We start from the raw sequence: 17,018 nt of genomic DNA on the forward strand, positions 1-17,018 counted from the left end.
AGAATTAGCACTTGGTAGTGGAAGGAAGAAGAACAAAGTGGAAGGATTACATAGTGCTGTTACTAGGGGGGGGTGGGGGGAATGATCTGCTGGCGAGGTGGGGACTGTTGATGTGGGACAGAAAGGAGGTCAGGGGCGGAGGCTGCTTGGGGGCGGGCTGCAGACTGGCCCAAGAAAGGTGATGGCTGATCGGCGGTGGGGGGGGGGAAGAGAATGAGCCCTCCAACTAGGCTGGTCACCTGGAATGTAAGAGGACTAAATGGGCCGGTTAAGAGGGTATGCGTGTTCGCGCATCTGAGGGGACTGAAGGTGGACGTGGTAATGTTACAGGAGACTCACCTTAGAGTCGCTGATCAGATCAGATTAAGGAAGGGATGGGTCGGACAGGTTTTTCACTTGGGGCTGGGCTCAAAGACTAGAGGGTTTGTGATCCTGATTAATAAATGAGTGGTGTTTGAGGCGAGAAGAATAGTTACGGATGTGGGAGGCCGGTACATTATGGTCAGTGGGAAACTGGAGGGTGTGCAGGTGGTACTAGTAAATGTGTATACGCCAAATTGGGATGATGTGGAGTTTATAAAGAGGATGCTGGGGAAGATCCCGGACCTAGATTCGCATAAGTTGGTCATGGGAAGGGACTTCAACACAGTTATTGACCCTGGTTTAGACCAGTCGAGCTCAAAGACTGGCAGGGTGCCAGCAATGGCAAAGGAGCTAAAGGGGTTCATGGAGCAGATGTGGGGGGTGGACCCATGGAGATTTGGGCAGCCGAGAGTGAAGGAGTTTTCCTTCTACTCACACGTGCATAAAGTGTACTCCCGGATTGATTTTTTTAATTTTGAACAGGGCTCTACTGACGGGGGTGATGGACACGGGGTATTCGGCGATCACAATCTCAGATCATGCCCCGCACTGGGTTGACCTACGGGTTAGCAAGGAGAGTAGCCAGCGCCCACTGGCTTTGAAAGCAGATCAAAGCAGGCCAGCAGCACAGTTCAATTCCCATATCAGCCTCCCCGAACAGGAGTCGGAATGTGGCGACTAGGGGCTTTTCACAGTAACTTCATTTGAAGCCTACTTGTGACAATAAGCGATTTTCATTCATTTCATTTTTCACTGGAGGCTGGACGTGGGACTTTTAGCTGACAAAGAGGTGTGCGGACAGCTGAGGAAATGTATTCAGAGCTACCTGGAAGTCAACGATACAAAGAAAATTACAACACAGGAACAGGCCCTTCGGCCCTCCCAGCCTGTGCCGATCCAGATCCTTTACCTAAACCTGTCACCTATTTTCCAAGGACCTACTTCCCTTTGTTCCCCGCCCGCTCATACATCTGTCTAGATGCATCTTAAATGATGCTATCGTGCCCGCCTCTACCACCTCCGCTGGCAAAGCGTTCCAGGCACCCTCTGCGTAAAAAACTTTCCACGCACACCTCCCTTAAACTTTCCCCTCTCTCCTTGAAATCGTGGCCCCTTGTAATTGACACCACCACTCTTGGAAAAAGCTTGTTGCTATCCACCCTGTCCATAACTCTCATAATTTTGTCGACCTCAATCAGGTCCCCCCTTAACCTCCGTCTTTCCAACGTAAACAATCCTAATCTACTCAACCTTTCTTCATAGCTAGCACCCTCCATACCAGGCAACATCCTGGTGAACCTCCTCTGCACCCTCTCTAAAACATCCACATCCTTCTGGTAATGTGGCGACCAGAACTGCACGCAGTATTCCAAATGTGGCCTAACCAAAGTCCTATACAACTGTAACATGACCTGCCAACTCTTGTACTCAATAACCCGTCCGAAGAAGGCAAGCATGCTGTATGCCTTCTTGGCCATTCTAGCGACCTGCGTTGCCACCTTCAGGGTACAATGGACCTGAACTCCCAGATCTCTCTGTACATCAATTTTCCCCAGGACTCTTCCATTGACCGTATAGTCCGCTCTTGAATTAGATCTTCCAAAATGTATCACCTCGCATTTGCCTGGATTGAACTCCATCTGCCATTTCTCTGCCCAACTCTCCAATCTATCTATATTTTGCTGTATTAGCTTGACAGTCCTCCTCGCTATCTGCAACTCCACCAATCTTAGTATCATCTGCAAACTTGCTAATCAGGCCACCTATGCCTTCGTCCAGATCATTTATGTATATCACAAACAACAGTGGTCTGAGCACGGATCCCTGTGGAACACCTTTCTCCATTTTGAGACACTCCCTTCCACCACTACTCTCTGCCTCCTGTTGCCCAGGCAGCGGTGGTCTGGGAGGCATTGAAGGTGGTGGTTAGAAGGGAGCTGATCTCGATATGGGCCCACAGGGAGAAGGTAGACAGCAGAGATGGACTGACTGATAAAGGGGATAATGCAGGTCGACAGGAGGTATGCGGAGACCCCAGAGGCAGGGCTTTTAAGAGAACAATGGAGGCTACAAGCGGAGGTTGGCTTGTTAACTACAGGGAGGGCAGTAGAACAGCTGAGGAAGGCGAGGGGGGGGACGATCTATGAGCATGGGGACAAGGCCAGCAGAATGCTTGCACAGCAGCTTAGAAAGAGTGAGGTAGCCAGGGAGATAGGGAAAGTAAAGGATGGGGACGGGAGCCTGGTTTGGAGACGCAGCAGGGGTGAATAAGGCGTTCAAGGAGTTTTACAGTCGGCTGTATGGGTTGGAACCCCCAGCGGGGTTGGAGGAGATGAGGCACTTCTTAGGGGGGCTGAATTTCCCGAAGGTGGATGGGGGGTTGGTAGAAGGGCTGGGGGCCCCGATCAAGTTGGAGGAGATAGCGGAGGGTCTGAAGGCTATGCTGGTGGGTAAAGCCCTGAGGCCAGACGGGTACCCAGTGGAGTTCTATAAAATGTTCTCTATGATATTGGGGCCGCTGTTGATGACGACATTCGATGAGGCAAGGGAGTGTGGGGTGTTTCCCCGACGATGTCACAGGCCACGATCTCGTTGATCCTGAAGCGGCACAAGAACCCGGAGCTATGTGGGTCCTATAGGCCGATATCCCTATTGAATGTGAACGCCAAACTGCTGGCCAAAATCTTGTCCTCTAGGATTGAGGATTGTGTTCCAGATGTTATTGGGGAGGACGAGATGTTTGTTAAGGGAAGGCAATTGGTGGCCAGTGTAAGAAAGTTGTTAAATGTGATCATGATGCCCCTGGAAGGTAGGGAGGTGGAGGTAGTGGTTGCAATGGACGCAGCGAAGGTAGAATGGGAATATCTGTGGGAGGTACTGGGACGGTTTGGATTTGGGCGGGGCTGTGGAACACAGTCTCGCTTTACGCAGACGACCTGCTCCTGTATGTATCGGACCTAGTAGAGAGGCTGCAAGAAATTGAGGATTCTGGGGGAATTCGGCCAGTTTTCGGGGTATAAACTAAATATGGGAAAAGTGAGATGTTTGCAGTCCAAGCAAGGGGACAGGAGAGGCGATTGGGAGAACTGCCGTTTAGCGTGGTAGGGGGAAGCTTTTGTTACCTAGGCATCCAGGTGGCACGGGAATGGGAACGGCTGCACAAGCTAAATCTGGCCCGACTAGTAGGACCAAATGATGGACGATTTTCGGAGATGGGACACCCTCCCATTGCCACTATCTGAGAGGGTGCAGACGGTGAAAATGACGGTCCTCCTGTGATTCCTGTTTGTTTCAGTGTTTCCCCATCTTTATTCCGCGGTCCTTTTTTAAACGGGTCAATAAGATAATCACTGGTTTAGTCTGGGCGGGCAAGACCCCACGATTTAAAAAGGGGATGCTTGAGCGGAGCCGGGGGGATGGCGGGCTAGCGATGCCGAACTTCAGTAATTACTAATGAGCGGCGAAGTTTCCCATGATCAGGAAGTGGGTGGTGGGGGATGGGGTTGGTCTGGGAGCGTGTGGAGGTGGCGTCATGCAAGGGCACCAGCTTGGGGGCGTTGATAACAGTGCCTCTGCCGTTCCCGCCGGCACGGTACTCCACCAGCCCCGTGGTGGTGGTGGCCCTGAGGGCCTGGGGGCAATGGAGGAGGCATGTGGGAGCGGAGGGAGCATCAGTGTGGTCTCCAATCTTTAATAATCACCGGTTTGCTCTGGGAAGGATGGATGGAGGGCTTCGGAGATGGCAGAGAGCAGGGATTGAGAGGATGGGGGATATGTTTGTAGAGGGGAGCTTTTCTAGCCTGAGGGAGCTGGGGGAGAAATTTGGATTGGCGAAGGGAAACAAATTTAAGTACCTGCAGGTGCGGCACTTCCGACGCAGGCAAGTTTCAACCTTCCCGCTCCTACCACCAAGGGGGATACAGGACAGGGTAGCTTCTAGAGTGTGGGTGGGAGAAGGGAGGGTCTCTAACATTTACAAGGAACTCATGGGGTTAGAGGAGACGCAGACTGAGGAGCTGAAGCGCAAGTGGGAAGAGGAGTTGGGAGGAGAGTTAGAGGATGGTCTCTGGGCGGACGCGCTGAGTAGAGTCTACGCATCCACAACATGTGCCAGGCTCAGCCTGATACAATTCAAGGTCGTTCACCGGGCTCACATGACAGTGGCCCGGATGAGCAGGTTCTTTGGGGTAGAAGATAGGTGTGCGGGAGGGCCAGCGAACCATGTCCACATGTTCTGGACATGGCCAAAGCGGAGGGGATTCTGGCAGGGGTTTGCGGATGTCATGTCCACAGTGTTAAAAACAAGGGTGGCGCTGAGTCCGGAGGTGGCGATTTTCGGAGAACAAAGAACGAAGAAAATTACAGCACAGGAACAGGCCCTTCGGCCCTCCTAGCTTGTGCCGATCCAGATCCTTTATCTAAACGTGTCTTCTATTTTCCAAGGATCTACTTCCCTCTGTTCCCTGCCCGTTCATATATCTGTCTAGATGCATCTTAAATGATGCTATCGTGCCCGCCTCTACCACCACCGCTGGCAAAGCGTTCCAGGCACCCACCACCCTCTAACTAGGAACTTAACAGGACTTAACACGCACATCTCTCTTAAACTTTCCCCCTCTCACCTTGCAATTGTGTTGGAAGATCCAGGAGGAGAAAGAGGCAGACGTTCTGGCCTTTGCTTCCCTGGTAGTTCTCTGTCTGGAGAAAATCAAGTTCGCCTTGAGAGGGTCAATGTTAGGGTTCGCCTTGAAGTGGCAACCGTTCATCGTCTTCTTTGTGGAAAATTAACTGTCAGCAGAAGAGGGAGGGGGGGGGGGCTGGGGGTTAGCTTAGTTTAGAGTAGGGGGTGAGTAAAGGTGGGACCTGTAAGGGAGGAAGACGGCTTTTGCACTATGTTTATAAATTCATGTACATTGTTTCTTTTGTTGTTGTAAAACCATAAATACCTCCATAAAAATGTTTATTAAAAAAACAAAGTGGAAGGAAAGATTTAATATTTGCAAGTTAATTAGAAACAGAAGTAATTGAGAGGAAAAATCAAAGACACAGATAGAAATTTGCTTTACATAAGCCAGCTGTTCTTCAAATCTGAATTTTAAAAAATTACAGTCAATTTACTACCACTGGCTGTGGTATTTGCAATTTCTTTCTATTCTTTCATGGGATGTGGGTGTGGCTGGCTTGGCCAGCATTTATTGCCCATCCGTAATTGCCCTTCATCTGATGGTGATTCGCCCTCTTGAATCACTACAGTCCATATGATGTAGGTACACCCAGTGATGTTAGTGAGTTCCAAGGACTTTGACAGTGAAAGAATGGTGATTATAATTCCAAGTCAGGATGGTGTGTATCTTGGATGGAAGCTTGCAGGTGATAGTTTTCCCTTGCATTTGCAACTTTGTTTTGTTTGCTACTGTTGTCTGTCTTGGTAGAGGTCGCAGGTTTGGAAGATACTATCGAAGGAGCCTTGGTGAGTTGCTCCAGTGCAACTTAATAGATGATACACTGTGACCACTGTGTCGCTGGTGGAGGAAGTGGATGTTTAAGGTGGTGGATGGGGTACCAGTCAAGCAGCTGCTTTGTCCTGGTAGGCGTTGAACTTTTCAAATGCTGTTAGAACTGCACTTGTCCAGGCAAAAGGAGAATATTCCATCACACTCTTGACTTGTGCCTTGTAGATCTTTGGGGAGTCGAGACGTGAGTTAGTCACTGCAGAATTCCCACTCTCTGACCTGCTCTTGTAGCCACAGTATTTATATGGCTAGTCCTGTTAAGTTCCTAGTCAATGGTAGCTCCCAGGATGATGATAGTGGGGGATTTAACTATGGGAACACTGTTGAATGTCATGGGGAAATGGTTGGATTCTGTCTTGTTGGAGTGAATGTTACTTGCCTTGCCACTTATCAGTCCAAACCTGAACGTTGCCCAGGTCTTGCTGCGTTTGGACATGGACTGCTTCAATTTCTGAGGTGCAGAGCATTGTGAAATCATGAACAAACATTTCCACTTCTGACCTTATGATGCACTGGAACAGCTTGGCTAGGTATGCAGCTAGTTGTGAGCAAAAGTCTTCATTCAGTACTATTGCCAGAATGTTGTCAGGACCCAAACCATTGCAGTATCCAGTGCCTTCAGCCGTTCTTGAAATCAAATGATGTGAATCAAAAATGGGTACTTTCACAAGCGAATGCAATCTCTGCTATTTTAGTACAGAATATGTTTTTTTTTAATATAAAGATTTTTTTCTGAAGTGGAAATACTGAAAGTTACTGAAGAGGTAAATATATTTGACACACATGAATCAAACTACTTAATTGGTAATGTTTTATTTTAGGTACAAGGTGAAACTCACTCCGGGCATACAGAAGAAAGGAAAGGGTATGTAAAATCTTTGGCACTGTATCTTCACAATTTTGTTTCAAATTGGCCTTGTGCAATGGGTTTTTTGCTTTTTGTTTTTTAGCGGCTAAAACAGCCTTGCACAATTTCATGCATTCTAAAGAGGCTATGCTACGGGAAAAAGATTTATTACGCAGTGTGAAGGTAAATATGTTTTAAAAGTTTTGCACAATGGAACTTTAGATAACAATGGCCCAAATTATTCAGTCTCCAGTTTATTGGAGATCATATGTTCGAGGGAAGATCCTGTGGAAATCTTGATGTGGACCTATGTGGGAATTGCCTGGGAAGTTTTCTTTTGTGTTATGATCTCCGTAGAGACTGATAACTGGAAGTTTGAATTATTAAAAGCTATTAGCTTTAAAAAAGATCGAACAAAATTTGCATTTTAAAATTTTTATTGTAACAAGACTAAAAAAATTGGCTAAACACTATTGTTAGAGGTGAAAATATTCACACGAAGGTCTGAGTATAAGTTTTTAAAAAAAGCAGTTTATTATATCAGAATTCTGGTAGAAAAGGCTGAGGCTCCGCAGCCTATTGACAGCAGCCTTTCTCACTTGAGCCAAGGTGCACATGGCTTAATATACAGATTCAAGGGGTGGAATTAGTTGTATTCTCATTTACATACAATCAATCAACTATATTCACGTCACACTTCATTACATGCAGTCAATCAATTTTCCTAGCATCCCAGTTATCACATATATGGTTAAAGTGGGTGTTGTCGTACCCGTCCCTAACTTCATACAGAAGTCATTCAAAACTAACAAGGATATGTCCTGTCTGCAGCTGTGGACCTTGAGTTTACTAATGATACATTGCATTCCTTGTTCTATGAAGCAGTTATCAGCGGCTGTTAAAATACTCCCTATACATATCCACGCCTGGTTCTCATGAGGTAGTTTACACAGTTTGTAACTTATTGTTCAGGAATGTGGCTAGTTTGGCCATTTTGTGTCTTTAGTATTGCTTTAATAGCTAACAGCCATTTTGTGTCTTTTTCTGATATTAACAAGCATTGTGTATACGTTATCTATTTCTACAAATCGCTTCTTCTAAACAGGCATCTAAGCCAATGAGCACCTTTTGTCTCATCAGAACTATTCAAAAGTAATATAGGAGCATAAATGTAGTTACAGGGCCACCTATAATTTATATCATAGTCCAGTATCACAAAATGACCTCCAACAACTATTTTCCTTTTGTGGGCAACTTACTCCTAAGTTTAAGAAAGTGAGATTCCCCTTATATGACATCCACAGAATTACAGTTCTCTTAGTAATTCCACAATTGTTTATCCCAGCTTCGAATGAGTTTCCATATCCCCGTTTCACCGAGTTTCTTAGATCCATTGCCAGCAGTTAAGCCTATCCCGATGATTATTCTTCCTCCTGGTCATGCCAGAACAAATCATAGAATTTACAGTGCAGAAGGATCTCCCAAGATCCGTGGAAGGCTGCAGAATGAAGCCCTCCAGTCTTTTGCATTGATTGGGCTGTGGTAGTTCGTGAACTCAAGTAGCCTTTTCTCTATGCTGACCACATAAGATAAACTGCTGTGATAGTCACTGTTTTGTAGGGAGGCCTGTAACCTGATCCAATGGCTTCCTCTGTACTCTCTCCTTCTCCCTCCCTCGGTAACGGGAACCAAATTAGCTTCATGTCTAAATAGAAATTCTAATGAGTTATCCTTGATCCTAACTTCCTTTTGTTTTAGAAGTAAATGGATAGTGTCCACCACAACTGTTTCCAACTCAATACTTAAAATATCTTTCTGGGAGTTTCGGAGACTTGCTCATGGTGTACACCAGGACTGTGGCCATTGACTCCAAGTGTAAATAACTTGCACCACCTCAGTAAAACAGTGAATCTTCCTTTGATCTCTAACAATCAAACATGGTTGACACATGACCTCAATTTACTCTAAATTTAAAGCTACGTTATAATCTTAAACCAAACGTGTAACTGTTGCAGTTGAAGCAATTAAAAGTTCACTTTGACTATCTAATCTCAAATTTCAAGATCGTGTTTCCCTGATCACCACAGAATCCATCAGAAATTTTGGAAAAGGAATTGGAGTTTATGTTCTGTGATAGTGTGGACTCGGTGCATTTTTTCTCTCTCTCTCTCGTTTAGGATACTGACTTGTCAAGAAACATACCTGGCAAGGTGAAGGTTTCAGCACCTAATTTATTGGCTAAGAAACGGAAATAACTACACAGGATATACTTTGGTCGAATAACGTCAAGGACTGTCTAATGACGAAAACCCTTTATAAAGAGCTTTAAGAATGTTTTTAACAATGAGAAGTGATAACATATGTGTCTATTCTTCTCAAAGCTTGGAAATAAAAGTGACTGTTGAACATTCACATACAACACCCCAGATAATTAACTGAGTTGGCCAAAATATTTTTTGATGCTTGATAAAACCACCCATTCTATATTCTGTTGTCAGTGACATCTGTTATTGCTTGCATTTATTTTCTTGATATTAGTATCAAAACTGAGGCTTCCATTAATTTCAGTAATTTAATTCAAAACATGTCCAATATCCCCTTATTAGACCATAAGACATAGGAGTAGAATTCGGCCCATCGAGTCTGCTCTGCCATTCAATCACTGATACGTTTCTCATTCCTATAACACCAATCATGGCCACAAACATCACAAATCATTCCTCTACTGAAAGCTGAAATTGAACAGTAATGATGATGAAGGTGCAATAACAGCTAATTTGAAGATTTCCTTTGGAATAGCGAGTTTATCCCCTTGCCTTCATTACAACCCTCTTCTCCACAGTAGTATACATACTGGTATAGTTACTAGACATCCTGCAATGCCTTTCCCAAAAAAACATTCTTTATCACTGAGCACGGAATATAAATGTTGGTTGTTCAGTCTCATATCACATGTCAAATTGCAGCTGCTAATGAAGTGAGAAAATATTGCTGTTTGAAAATGATAAATACATGCACAAAAGTCTCATTTCTGGGACCACATCAATGCCAAACTTTCACTTACAGTGCATAACAAAGAATGTGATCCACCACAATATGCTTAATTGTAAAGCTGCTGCCAAATTAAAAATGTTTATCAAGCAGTTAAATTACAGGCTCACGTCTTGTGACAATTCATAAAAATGTGATGAACGATAGCACTCCATTGTGTATTTATTGAAATGTTACCCGAGTGAAAAGAAATTATGGCCAAGCTGACTTTAGGAAACATGAGAATCAATTATTGATGATATATTTGGCCATGGATATTGCCTGATGCAGATTTACTTTAAATGGACACCTTGACTGAAATGCAGAAAGCAAATAAATCAGCAGCACCAAGCATGGAATAGGGATTCCTGAACTGAAAAGCAGGAATAATCTGGAACAGTTGACTAAACAAAGTCTAAAGCACTTTGTGTGGGTGTAGATCGCAACGGTAGATGGTTGATCACAGCTGGCAAATGATGGAAGTGCAAAAACTGCAACAGAATGCAAGGTTGAATGGAAAAAATGTTTGTTCATTCATGGGATGTGGATGTCACTGGCAATGCCAGCATTTAGCACTTTTAGTGCATTGATCATAAGACATAGGAACAGAATTAGGCCACTCGGCCCATCGTGTCTGCACCGCCAGTCAATCATGGCTGATATTTTTCTCATCCCCATTCTCCTGCCTTCTCCCCATAACCCCTGATCCCTTTATTAATCAAGAACCTATCTATCTCTGTCTTAAAGACACAAGTGATTTGGCCTCCACAGCCTTCTGCGGCAAAGAGCTCCACAGATTCATCACCCTCTGGCTGAAGAAATTCCTCCTCATCTCTGTTTTAAAGGATCATCCCTTTAGTGTGAGATGGTGTTGACAAATGTTGAATTCTTTACCCGTCAGTCTGGCCTCAATAAAACTCGAGATGGATTTGTAGGCATAGTATTATTTATTTTTAACCAACTTGCAAGTCTGACTTGCTTCTCAGGGACACAGAACCAGTCTCCTGGACCCGTTGGAAACGAATGAGGTCCGAGACAAAGGGATCTCTGCAAATACATTCAAATGGCATCAAGTTTCACATACAGATTCCCATAGGTCATCCTATACCCCTCCTGACCTGGCCATACATCCTAATTGGCTCACTTCTCATTCCTTAACCCTGGGCCTCTTATTACCCAGCATCCTTTTCCCCTCCTCTACCAGACACCCCTCCCTTACCATGCTTACTGAATTCCTTTGTGCTTTGTCTTTTGTGAACTCACTAGAATTAAACTGGCCTACAACATTACTGTAACTAATATTTAACTAATTATTTTATATCACATTCGTCATGCCCTCATCATTTCATGATAACCTATCTATTCAATCCGTAGCTACGGCCCCTCATCTAAGATTCGTCGCTGCATTTCAAATTCCTGTTGCAGCCCCCCTTCATCCGCTGCACCCTCGTGGATCCTAACAGCCAAGATTCTAGGGGTGTCTATCTGCTCCAGTGCACCCCACATTCTACCCATCACGCATTTAAGGATGGCCAGGCCCACAAAGATGCAGCTGAGTGCCACTGCTAAATACATGGCCATATTTATCAACCAGTCCTTCCAACCTCCAAATCCCCAGTTACCCCAAGAGCCAGGGTCCTGCATTCCGTCCAGGTGATCCTGTATGCGATCCATAAATTTAGTGATGTTAGCGGTTAGGTGTTGAACTCCCATGATACACTTGCCCTGCACTATGGCACATACCCCACCCTCACGGGCCAGAAGATAGTCAAGAGCATACCGGTTCTGCATTGCAAACAACCGCAGCTGAGACAATTCCTTGGTTATTGCCCCGAGGGCTCCCAAGGTTTCGTTTCCCAGGATGGTAAGGCCACAAATACAATAATTCCTATCGCTAACCGCCAAGGAACCCCCCACACCTCCCAGTTTACCCAGCTTTGGAACACCCATTCGGGCCTCCCAACAGTGATATGAGAGACATTCGCCCAGCCACAAAGGAGTTGGAGGCCGGCGTTCAATGGAACGCAGGTGGTGGTGTAACAAACGCATTGGCCAGACGCCCGAGTGATATGACACCTCCTGTCCGTACAGGTGGGGAACAGACATGTTATATTCGTTCCCACCTCTACCAGCAAACAGCCGTGCCAGCCACTGCCGAAACAATTCTCATACGACCGGGAGTCTATTGGGAGTGAAGTGGCTAGGTATATACGCCCTCCACCGTTGCAGCCTATCATACTGTGAGTGGGGATTATCCAGAGGAAGGGGAAGGCAATTAGCTGGTGGTACGGAACCCAGATCATAAGGAAGAGTGACTTGCTCAGGCAGTGGCTCGGAACGCTGACAATGAACCACCATTTGGGGAGTGCCCCAAAATGGTGAAACAGAAATAACCTAGACACCACTGCGGGGTTCGGGTAGCAGACAACCCGTCCCTGGCCATACAAGCGGTGGTAAATCTGGTAGAAGAGATTCATACTACCCGGGTTTTCCTCAGTCTGGGTCCTAAAAAATTAAGTATCTCCTGATAACCTACGTTCTAGTTGTACTCCCCTCCTTACACGCCCCATCCTCTCTCTAGTCCCCCTCCCTCACAACCTCTTCCTACCCTCTCCTGATGGTCTGATTTTACCTTTATGGCACCAAACTTAACGCATCCAAAATCAAATTTACATGTACTCCAAAATCAAGGCAATGTCTTTTTAAAAAATATATATTTATTAAGATTTTTAACACAATTTTTCACCCTTACAAACCCCCCCCCCCCTAACAAATAGAAAGAAACCGCACATAGCAAGACATAAACATGGTAAAACGATATGTTACAGAACTTTGTACATTGGATTCCTCCCGTACGTCAGGTTTCCAGATCCTTCGTGTATTTCTTGCTCAAATACCCCCCAGACAGTTCCCCCCCTCCTTCCTCCTCCCCCCTCCCCCTCCCCCCTCTTCCTTCCCTCCCCCCTCTTCCTTCCCTCCCCCCTCTTCCTTCCCTCCCCCTCCCCCCTCTTCCTCCCCTCCCCCTCCCCTCTCTTCCTCCCCTCCCCCCTCCCCTCCCCCCCTCCCCCCTTCCTTCCCCCCCCCATCCCCCCCCTTCCTTCCCCCCCATCCCCCCTTCCTTTCTCCCCCCCTCCCCCTTCCTTTCTTCCCCCCTCCCCCTTCCTTTCCCCCCCCCTCCCTCTTCCTTTCCCCCCCCTCCCCTCCCCCCCCCCTTCCTTTCCCCCCCTCCCCCCTCCCTGCCACTATCTCCACCGATGGCACCATTATCACGTTTAGGAGCCTCTGCACATTGGTGTTTAGCGGCCTGCCCTTTACAAATCCCGCCCTCCCTTGCCTCATTAAAAGTCCTCACGAGCAGCGGGGCCAACAGGTCTACGTACTTCCTAGAGAACTCAACCGGGAACCCGTCCGGTCCCTTCCCCACCTGCATGCTCCCCAAACCCTTGCTCAGCTCCTCAAACCCAATTGGTGCCCCCAAACCAGCCACCTCCTGCTCCTCCACCCTCGGGAATCTCAGTTGGTCCAAGAATCGTCTCATCCCCTCTTCCCCCACTGGGGTCTGGGATTTGTACAGCTCCTCATAGAAGGCCTTGAATGCCTCATTTACTTTCGTCACACTCCGCACCGTGGCTCCCCTTCCATCCTTGACTCCACCTATTTCCCTCGCTGCCATCCTCTTACGGAGCTGGTGTGCCAGCATCCGACTCGCCTTCTCCCCATACTCATACGTCGCCCCCTGCGCTTTCCTCCACTGTGCCTCTGCCTTCCCTGTGGTCAACAGGTCAAACCCCGTCTGGAGACGTCACCTTTCCCTCAGTAATCCCTCTTCAGGGGTCTCTGCGTATCTCCTGTCCACGCTTAAAATCTCCCCCACTAACCTCTCCCTTTCCATGCCCTCCATCTTCTTCCTATGAGCCCTGATGGTAATTAGCTCTCCCCTGATCACCGCTTCCCATACCACCTGCACCTCCCCATTGTCGTTGGCCTCCAAGTACCTTTCGATACACCCCCTCACTCTCCCACACACCGCCTCATTTGCCAGCAGTCCCACATCCAACCGCCACAACAGGCGTTGGTCCCTCTCCTCTCCCAACTCCAGTTCCACCCAGTGCGGGGCGTGGTCTGAAATGGCTATGGCCGAATACCCCGTTCCCTCCACTTTCGGGATCAGCGCCCTGTCCAGAACAAAAAAATCTATCCGGGAGTAGGCTTTGTGCACGTGGGAGAAAAAAGAAAATTCTCTGGCCTGCGGCCTGGCAAACCTCCACGGCTCCACTCCCCCCATCTGGTCCATAAACCCCCTAAGCACCTTGGCCGCAGCTGGCCTCTTTCCGGTCCTAGATCTGGAGCAATCCAGTACTGGGTCCAACACAGTATTAAAATCCCCACCCATTATCAAGCTTCCTACCTCCAGGTCCCGGAATGCGCCCCAACATGCGCTTCATAAATCCGGCATCATCCCAGTTCGGGGCGTATACATTTACCAATACCACCCATGTCCCCTGCAACTTACAGCTCACCATCACGTATCGACCTCCATTGTCCACTACGATATTCTTGGCCTCAAACGACACCCGCTTCCCCACCAATATTGCCACCCCTCTGTTCTTCGCATCCAGCCCCGAATGGAATACCTGTCCTACCCATCCCTTTCTTAACCTGACCTGATCCGCCACCTTCAAATGTGTCTCCTGGAGCATGACCACGTCTGCCTTCAGTCCCTTTAAGTGCGCGAACACTCGGGCCCTCTTTAACGATCCATTCAGGCCCCTCATATTCCTCCCCCCCGCCGACTAGCCATCTCCTTTTCTAGGCCAGTCCCGTGCCCGCGTCGCCCTCACCCTCCAGTTCCCCAGACGGGAGACCACCGCCCCGACCACCTCTTCTGTGTCCCATTCCCCTTCGGCCAGTGCAGCAGCAACCCTATTCCCCCCCGCTAGACACGCGTCTAGCTCTTTTGCTCCCCCCATAGCACTCCCGCAAGTCAGCTGACTCCTGCTGACCCCGGCTTCCCCCGCCGTCCCATTGACCCCCCCCCCATATGGGAACCTCCCAATAAGTATGCGTCCTCCATACCCCCCGCCCCCCCCCCTCCGTTCTTCCCTCGCGTGGGAAAAAGCCCGCGCTTTCCTAAGCCTGCCCCGCCCCCTCTGGCGCAGCTCCTGTCGCGGCCTTGTCTCATTTCCCCCATCCCTGAGCCTCCTCTCCCTCCAGCACCAGCGCCCACCGTCTCGTACGGTCTTCTCACCCGGTCCCCGTCCCCATCCATCCCCCAGCCCGTGGAACATTTCCTGTGCATGATTAACACCCTATGTACAACAAACATCCAACATCCCCCCCCACCCTCACAAACCCTCAGTTTGAGTCCAACTTTTCAGTTTGAATAAACGTCCAAGCCTCCTCAGGCGTTTCAAAATAGTGATGTTGATCCCTGAATGTGACCCACAATCACGCTGGCTGCAGCATTCCGAATCTCACTCCTTTCCGATGCAGCACCGCCTTAGCCCGGTTGAAACCCGCTCTCCTCTTTGCTACCTCCGTGCTCCAGTCCGGGTAGATTCGGATCTCCGCATTCTCCCAGCTGCTGCTCCGCTCTTTCTTGGCCCATTTCAAGACCCTCTCTCTGTCCGTGAAACGGTGAAACCTCACCACAATCGCCCTTGGCGGCTCATTGGCCTTGGGCCTCCTCGCCCGCACCCGATGTGCCCCATCCAGCTCCAGAGGCCTCGGAGGGGCCTCCGCACCCATCAGCGACTCGAGCATCGTGCTCGCGTATGCCCCGGCATCGGCCCCCTCCACTCCTTCAGGGAGACCCAGGATCCGAAGATTCTTTCTCCTCAACCTGTTCTCCAGGTCTTTGAATCTTCCCGCCCAACTCTTGTGCAGCGCCTCGTGCGCCTCCACCCTCACCGCCAGGCCCAAGATCTCGTTCTCATCAACTTTTTTCTGCACCTCCTGGATCTTTACCTCGTGGGCCTTCTGGGTCATCCCGAGTCCTTCAATCGCCGACAGTATAGGCGCCAGCGTCTCTTTCCGCAGCTCCTCAAAACAGCGCTTAATGAACTCTTGCAGCTCCGGCCCACATTCCACTTTATCTCCGGCCGCCGCCATTTTGTTTTTCTTCCCTCGCTTCTCCCGCTGCTCCAACGCAGCTTTTTTGGCCGTTTCGCTTCTTGTCCGATCCATAAACGGTGAAGGGGGACCTCACTCTCCCCTTCTCACACAGAACGTCTTCAAAAAATTCCCGTTGGGGCTCTTCTTGAGAGCCCGAAAGTCCGTGGTCGCGGGAGCTGCCGAATCGTGCGGCTTAGCTCCACATTGCCGCAACCGGAAGTCGTCAAAACAAGGCAATGTCCATGTAATGTTTCCTTCCCATCGCCGGGACCGGTGCAATTGCTTCATGAGTCCTGCATTGTCCGTTAACCTGATGACCTTCCATGAGTCGATACCATGTCCTCGTATATAGGGGCAGCGAAGAACATCACCTCTGCATAAACAAAATGTCCTTGCCGTTTGGTTGGGGTTACAGATGTAGATGATATTTCCCTTTTCCATGTCCGTCGCCGATGTCACTCCAAGCGAGGAGAGGCCGAAGATTACACAGGCGTTGTGCAGCCACCCCATCATGCTCCACACCTGTAAAACAGTGCTGGGGAAGGGAGGCAGGTTAGTAACCGACCTTTTTACAGCGGTAGAGGTGGACCCAATTTACAGTGGTGGAGGTGGACCCAAGCACTCCGCCCCTCCACTTTAACTGCCGTGGGGGTGGTAAGGAGAACTTGGAAGGGCCCCTCCCATCGTGGCTCCGACCCTTTCCGAATCCAATTTTTGACCATGACATAACTACCTGGCTGCACTGAAAGTGAGCTAGGTAATGGGGGCGGTGGCGGGTGAGCCGCGCGGACCTGGCCATGGAGCTCTTTGAGGACTTTAGTGAGGGTTAGAACATAGGTGGTCATTTCTTCAGACATATGGTGAAACTGAACCAGTCTGGGAACATGCAGGTTCCAGGGAATTCTAAGGGGCCTGCCATAAAGGATCTCGGCAGGAGAGAGCCGGGCCGGTCCCGCAGGTGTAACCTGCAGCTGGAAGAGGGCAACGGGGAGCAACTTAAGCCATGTCAGTCCCGTGTCTGCTCTTAATTTAGCTAATTTAGTTTGGAGGGTCTTATTGTGTCTCAACCAACCCGGCCGCCTGCAGTCTGTACGCACAGTGTAACTGCTGGCGTATGCCCAACTGGGAGCAAAACTCCTTGTTAATTTGTC

At 48.5% G+C, this 17,018-nt stretch overlaps 1 protein-coding gene across 2 annotated transcripts in view; it reads left to right on the plus strand.

The window, feature by feature from the left end:
- LOC140403153 (ribosome quality control complex subunit NEMF) overlaps positions 1-9,923 on the plus strand; it is a 112,916-nt gene extending 102,993 nt beyond the window's left edge. For both annotated transcript variants that reach the window (XM_072490849.1, XM_072490858.1), the window contains exons 31-33: positions 6,698-6,741; positions 6,827-6,906; positions 8,901-9,923. In XM_072490849.1, coding sequence (XP_072346950.1) covers positions 6,698-6,741; positions 6,827-6,906; positions 8,901-8,978 — 202 coding nt within the window. In that variant the 3' untranslated portion in view covers positions 8,979-9,923. The remainder of the gene's footprint in view (positions 1-6,697; positions 6,742-6,826; positions 6,907-8,900) is intronic.
- The last annotated feature ends 7,095 nt before the right edge of the window (positions 9,924-17,018 follow it).

The sequence above is a fragment of the Scyliorhinus torazame genome, chromosome 2 (assembly GCF_047496885.1).
Source record: "Scyliorhinus torazame isolate Kashiwa2021f chromosome 2, sScyTor2.1, whole genome shotgun sequence".
Lineage (NCBI taxonomy): Eukaryota > Metazoa > Chordata > Chondrichthyes > Carcharhiniformes > Scyliorhinidae > Scyliorhinus > Scyliorhinus torazame.